A 6,771-nucleotide genomic window follows, 5' to 3' on the forward strand; every position below is an offset into this window, starting at 1 on the left:
AGAGTGAAACCAGAACAAGTAAAGTAGCATCACATACAGTCTAATGCTACTTTTAAAGCCAGTGGGGGAGCTCAGCTATAAAAAGATGGCCCTCATTCCCTTCAGTGGGTGTCTGGGACTCTCTCACTGTACATTAATTGCAGCTTTGACCTTTATATTTTGAAATGTAGGCTATCAGACCACCACACACACATATCATGTGAAAGCTGCAGATGATGATCCCTGCATCCTTTACACCACTTGGGGCAAAATCTCTCTCTCTCTCTCTCTTTTTCCTTTTGCACCTGTGCAGCTGGATCCACCACACTGCGGTGAACAACACCTGGAGACCTGGGGACCCGGAGCGGCGGCAGGTTTGTGCGGATGTAGAGAGAGTTGTTGACTCCCTGCGCCTTTAAGACTGCATGTGGTCCACATCTCCGCTGCTCCCATGGCAGGCTCCGTAGGTGCACGCTTTCAAAGTTTGACTGGGGAATAAGAGGGAACAGTGGAGACGGAGGCAGCGGCGGCGGCGGCGGCGGCAGCAGCAGCAGCAGCGTCGGGAAACAAGCACACAATCCAACAACAACAACAACAAAAAGCTCCGGCACCGCAGCTCGCCTCGGGGAGTGTCCGAGCGATAAGAACAAAAGGCAGGGAGATGACTGAGCGGATTGTGGATTTGTAAATGGAAAAAAAAAGGTGAACCCAAGCCAGTGTTTTGGTGAAAGGAGGGACTCCCGGCTGCAGCCTCTCTCCTCCTCCTCTTCCTCCTCCTCCTCCTCCTCCTCCTCCTCCTCAGCCATGCCGCTCGTATTCCGCACGCTGTTGTTCGGCTTTGTAACGCTGCTGGTTGTGCTTTTGATCATTGATGATATTGCACAAGTGGAAGAAGAAACTGCGTAAGTGAGCCCAATTGATTTTTTTTTTTCTAGTGTGTGTGTGTGTTTTTTTTGTAGTGCAGCTCCATTGTTTTCTTGTCCAGCAGATTTTAATGAAATGTAAAAGAGAAAGAGAGAGGGAATGAAATGAGTGGAATGAATGAAGTTTCTTGCATTGAAGTTTGAATGTGGTGAGAGGAGGTAAAAAAAAAAAAAAAAGTGTGTGTGTGCGGTTTGTTTCTACATTTGTAACACTTGGGTGCAGCAGGAGCAGCTGTTCCGACAGCAGCCTGCCTGCATGGGTCTCCAAGGATTAGGCTATTTGTCTTGCAGCAGTCTGCATGCGGGATGGGATACATTTACACTATAAGGGGGAGAATAGTGAGTGTGTGAGACAGAAAGAGGAGGGGAGGGGGGCAACAGATTGGAAACAAAAGAGGCTTTCCTATTTCTTCACTTTGAAATGTTGAGCAGTGCAGCAGAAATCTTCCACACACACACACATGCCCCACTTGCATTTGACCTGCAAGAAAACACAGTCTTCATTTAGCATGAAAAATCCAACCACACTTTTCCAGCATCCTCCTTCTCAGGATGTTTTACCTGCAGACTTTTTTCTTCCCTCCAGTGCAAAGCTTTTGGATTCACATTTCCCCCTCTCCTCTCCCTCCTTCCAGCAAGAGCATTTTTTTTGTTGTTTTGTTTTGAATGCAATTACCCGGCTGTGGCTCACATTGTAATGAGGTCACATTGGTTTGTGATTCGCCGTGGGAGAAGAACCAGAACCAATTCCACTCCTGCATAAATGCAGCTCTAATACACTTAGAACAATGTGTTTAAAGGCCGCCAGGATTGTAAGAGGGGGGGGAAAGAAAAAAAAAAAAAGATGAGTGAGAAGGAGGCCGGCGGCAGTCTTCTGATTCAGATTTTCACTCCTTCATTTAGACAGCCGCCGGCAGCCTGTCACAATTTTATCAGATGTGACCAAGGTCATGATTGCAAAATTGCCTCGGGCTTTAGAATCTTGAATGCATATGCGGCGTATCTACTGTAAACGCATCTCGGCTGATGAATTTGACGCCCTTGTAGAAAGATTGCTCACTTCCAAGTGAAAAGAAAACCCTCCTTTCAGTATAATGGGGCCCCATTAAGGCCACATTTCTCCTCATTACATCAGCAAATGGGCCCACAGTGGAGCTCTCTAAAAATACCTTGATGTGTGCTTTTCACATTCTGCCTTGAAAGACGGATGTACAGTAGGCCTGCTGCTGAATACAGTCGGTTGCATTAAATGTAAGAAACCAGGCAGCGGCTAAGTGGTTCATAATTCAATCCCAATCGCTTTTTCCCCCCCAGAAATATTGGACATTCGAAGAAGATGAACTTACATCGGCTCATCCCGAAACCGCACAGGTCTGAAATCTTATCTTCACACTCTCACATGTGTGCGTATATAGCTGCAGACCACCAGCGGGGAGCTCCGTGTCTCTGTATAATTTTCACTTGCCATTGGTCATTGAATCCTTTGCAGCCTTTATAACACAATGAGTCATCCACCTCTTTAAGGCAAGACGGCTATAAATACCCATCAACGTGGTCATATCTGTGTGGCAGTACAAACATCTGCTGTAAGAGTGGAGATTAATTCAACTTTTGAAACGCTGCGGTTTCCAACAGCAGCATCTAAGCCTCGTTCAAGGCTTGTCAGGGATGTCGGTTTTGTCTAAATGCAGCAGTTTGTGTTCTTTTGTTAAGCAGAAGTAACAATAAGTACTCATCAGCCCCGCATTCATAAGCGTGCTCGACTAAAAGTGTAAAAAATGCTCATTATATGCTGATAACCAATGAAAGCAATGAAGTACAGTGTGTAGTAATCCATGAAATGTAGTTCACTGGTACACAATCTGGACTATAAATGCATTTCATTACACGCTTGCTGATTATATAACACTTCAACCACAAACTACTCTCAGGACTCCATGTTTCGTAGTCTATTTGTAGAGCTGCTTGGAGAAGTTACATCTCCAATTTAAAACCCTTAGAATTGCAAATAAAGGGAAGTGCATTGACTAAATAACGTATCATGTGTCTTTTATTAACCAGCATTTTTCAAGATCAAGATTTTATGTCAGTAACAGGAATCTTTCTCGTCGTTTAGAAAGGCTGCAGCGCGTGCGGATCCCACTGCTTTAACAAGGCCGAGCGTACACGTAGCTCATCAGAGTCCGAGCAACAATACCGCCGTCAAACACTCGCCAAACAGCTGGACCTTCAATAAGACCCTCTCCAACCTCATCAGGTATTTTAATCACTCGCCACCATTATCCCTGCAAGGTTTTGCGCTCCATTAAGCAGAGTCGTTTCTAACCAGAGCATATTTTTTCTCTTTCTGCAGGAAGAATATTCTGAGATTCCTCGACCCCGAGAGAGATATCTCGATTCTGAAGGGCACGCTGAAACCAGGAGATATCATCCACTATGTTTTTGATCGCCACAGCACCACAAACATCTCAGAAAATCTCTACCGTCTCTTGCCAACTGTATCCCCCATGAAGAACCAACATCACAGGCGCTGTGCCATTGTGGGCAACTCTGGGATCCTGCTCAACAGCAGCTGCGGACTTGAGATCGACTCTCATGACTTTGTTATCAGGTAGTTTTTTTTTATTTTTCGCTGAAAGAGCATTAGTGATTTCAGAGTTGGAAGTCTTCCACTCGAAGTAAATCCTAAAACATGGCAGTTAAAGTGGGCTGTAATTGAAATGAATCAGCATATTAGTTTCAGGTTTAGGCTTATCTTACTTTTTCGGAGAGCATAACTCACATTGGTATGATAATCGCTTCCTGAAGTTCTCAGTTTAATTCAGGTTTAGAGTCGATGCCCACACAGCTGGAAATATATTAATTGCACTTTTGAAAAAGCTGTTAAAGCCTTTTTAATAACTTAAAGTTGGAAACCAGCTGCCAGGCTGAGAGCAATTAAATGCATGATGATACATGAAATTGACATTTTGAAAAGCGTTCGCATCCAGCAGTAACACATTATGCTTTTCAGCAAAACACCAGCGCTCTCCTGGGTTCTGCTCTCATTTAGCTCTGTTTGTGTTTGGGTGCGAGCAAAGGCATCACTGAGTGGGCTGTTTATCACTATTCAGACCTGTCATCGGAGAGAAAATAAGTCTGTCCAGGGTCGTATTATAATGGCAGATACAAAAAAAAAGAGAAAAAAAAAGGTGCTCCGGTTCAAATTCCGTGTAGAGTGAGGCACATCTGCACAGGTATCTGGGATGAAAAACACCCTGTCATAAATCACAGACTTTAATGTTGATGTATGAATGGAGAAGGAAGCAGCTGTGCGCTGTAGCACCTCATTGAGCTGATTGATCAATAGCTGAATGAGCCTCAGAATCCTGGATGTCCCTTTTTCTTATTCAGAAATTGATTCTGTTGTCTGTGCATCTTGTCGTTTCTAAATGCTGCAATGTTATGCAGATGAGGAGAGGTCATGATTTCCAGACTCCAGCAGCATGTTAATAACGCCAGCCCGGGGCTTGGCGGTAATGGTTGGCTGAAGGCAGAGAGAACGGGGAATGTGTCATTTTTAGAAGCCGAGGAATTTGCTTTGGCACTGATATCAGATGGAGAGATAATGTCTCAGCTAAATATAGTTCTCCACCCGTCACTTGGTTTCCACAAAGTAGGTTGACAGTGTTTGGGATTACAAGGTATAGACGATTTCAGCTCAGCGTTGGGATAATGTTTGCCTAGCAGCTGTTGTTTGAGCAGGTACACTAGCTGTCATGGCAAATTGATAGCAAACATTAAGATGCGAGAGAACACAAAGTCCCAGTCCAGTGAAAACCATGCAAGTAAAAGATCTGATACTGGGGAAAAATACGTGTTTGGATCGTTTTCTTCACTAAAAGTAGCAGGACGACAGTGGAAATCACTCTGTAAAAGCAAAACTCATGCATTTTACCAAAGTATTAGCATTAAAATATACTTAATGCACTAAAAGCTTAAGTACTCATTATGCAGAAAGGCCCATTTCAGGATGTGCATTATATTATTGGATTCTAAATATTGATGCATTAATGTCTAGACATCACTTTAGCGTTACAGCGGGTAAAGGTGGAGCTGATTTTAGAAACCTTAAACACCGCAGGGTAGCTCATGAATTGAGAGATGAATAATTAATGATAATACACCATAATGGTATAGTATAGTACTAAAGTATGAAGTGTAAAGTAACAGAAAATGGAAAACTCCAGTCAGTACCAAATGGCATGAAACTACACTAAGCTGCAGCGCTTTGCTAATTTAGATTGAAATTTAATGATTTTAGTGTTTTTAAGAAACTTAAGAATCAAGAAGATTATTTTAAGATAAAGTCCATCTCAGCTCACCAGATGGCTCCCCCATGACAATCTTGGATTGGGTCGAAAAAGTTTGAGGATGGAAATTTATCATCAAAATGACATAATCACAAGTTTTAGGGTCTTAACTGTAATAGATTTTGTCAAATTTGTGACAAGCCTAACTTTGAATGACAATATCTCAACAAGCATTTAAGATACAGAGTTCAAATCTGAGAACTCATTTCCCCTGTAGAGGTGTTTAAATACTCAGTGTCTATGCTGAGATTCTAAGCCTGTTGAATGTAAGGAAATATTAACACCCAAGACCATTTTGTACACCCATAAAACATACAGAATTTACAGCAGAGGTCTGAATTTTTTGTGTTACGTGGTCCAATATGGGATGTTTAAATATACCAAATTTCATGAAGATGACACATAAAGCCTCTGATATATTTACCCTCAAACATGGTAAGTATTGCAATTTTACTCAACTTTAAAATTTTAAGTCTGTACCTTAAATACTTGTTGAGATATTGTCATCCAAAGTCTTGTCACAAATGTGGCAAAAATTGAAGTTTTTGTAGCAAAAGCTATCACAGTTATCACCCTAAAACTTGGGATTATGCCATCTTCATGACAATCCCCCGTCCTCAAATTTTTTCAACCCAATCCGAGATGGTCATACGGAAAGATTTTCTGAAAACTGGTGGATTGAGGTGGAATGACACAATATGTGTTCAATAGATAATGAAACTGTTCCTAAATGCTCTTCATAGTGTGAGAAACTACGAGGTGTGTCAGAAAAGTTTCAGGACTGGTGTCACAACAGACATATTTCAAATCCAAACTACAAGTTTTCCCCTTCGAGGTAATCCCTCTGGAGTCTAACACACTTCCCCAGCCTTCTCTGCCACGCCGCCATGCACTCCTGGAAGGATTCTTCAGGGATTCTCTGCAGATCCGTCCTCACAGCCATCTTGATGTCGTCCACGTCTTCAAATCCCCTTGATTACCCCCTTGAGCTTGGGGAAGAGGAAAAAATCCCACGGAGCCAGGTGGGGTGAGTAGGGAGGTTGCTCCAGCACGGAGACGTTCTTCTCAGCCAGGAACTGTCAGATGTTCAGGGCATTGTGAGCGTTGTCATGGTGAAGCAGCCATGACTTGTCCAGCCGCAACTCTCACCTCTTCTCGCGCACTGAACGAAGCAAACACCGCAGGATCTCTTTGTAGACGTGCTGGTTGATCGTCTGAAGGGGAAAAGTCGTAGTTTGGGTTACAAATGTGACACCAGACCTAGAAATTTTGTGACACACCTCATATACATCCATCCATTATCTATACATTTCTAACTGTGTACAGGTGTTATTGTGTTTGTCAGGTGTCTTCTGTCTGTTTTAATCAACTTGATAAAAAACTTTTTCATTCTATACGAGGGCACATTAACAAGCACACCCCATGAAATACATATGTCATCTTCATATTAGATTTGATCATGTATATGTTTAGGATATCATGCCCATCCATCCATCATCTATACACCGCTTAATCCT

General features: G+C 42.7%; 1 protein-coding gene across 1 annotated transcript in view; it reads left to right on the top strand.

Annotated features, from left to right (window-relative positions):
• Window positions 1-753: 753 nt before the first annotated feature.
• Window positions 754-6,771, top strand: part of st8sia2 (ST8 alpha-N-acetyl-neuraminide alpha-2,8-sialyltransferase 2) — a 12,717-nt gene continuing 6,699 nt past the window's right edge. Inside the window, exons 1-4 of the mRNA XM_008295551.1 lie at window positions 754-881; window positions 2,217-2,273; window positions 3,019-3,159; window positions 3,256-3,513. Of these exons, the coding sequence (XP_008293773.1) occupies window positions 784-881; window positions 2,217-2,273; window positions 3,019-3,159; window positions 3,256-3,513 (554 nt within the window). The 5' untranslated portion in view covers window positions 754-783. The remainder of the gene's footprint in view (window positions 882-2,216; window positions 2,274-3,018; window positions 3,160-3,255; window positions 3,514-6,771) is intronic.

This window comes from Stegastes partitus, unplaced genomic scaffold (assembly GCF_000690725.1).
Source record: "Stegastes partitus isolate 25-593 unplaced genomic scaffold, Stegastes_partitus-1.0.2 Scaffold1058, whole genome shotgun sequence".
NCBI lineage: Eukaryota > Metazoa > Chordata > Actinopteri > Pomacentridae > Stegastes > Stegastes partitus.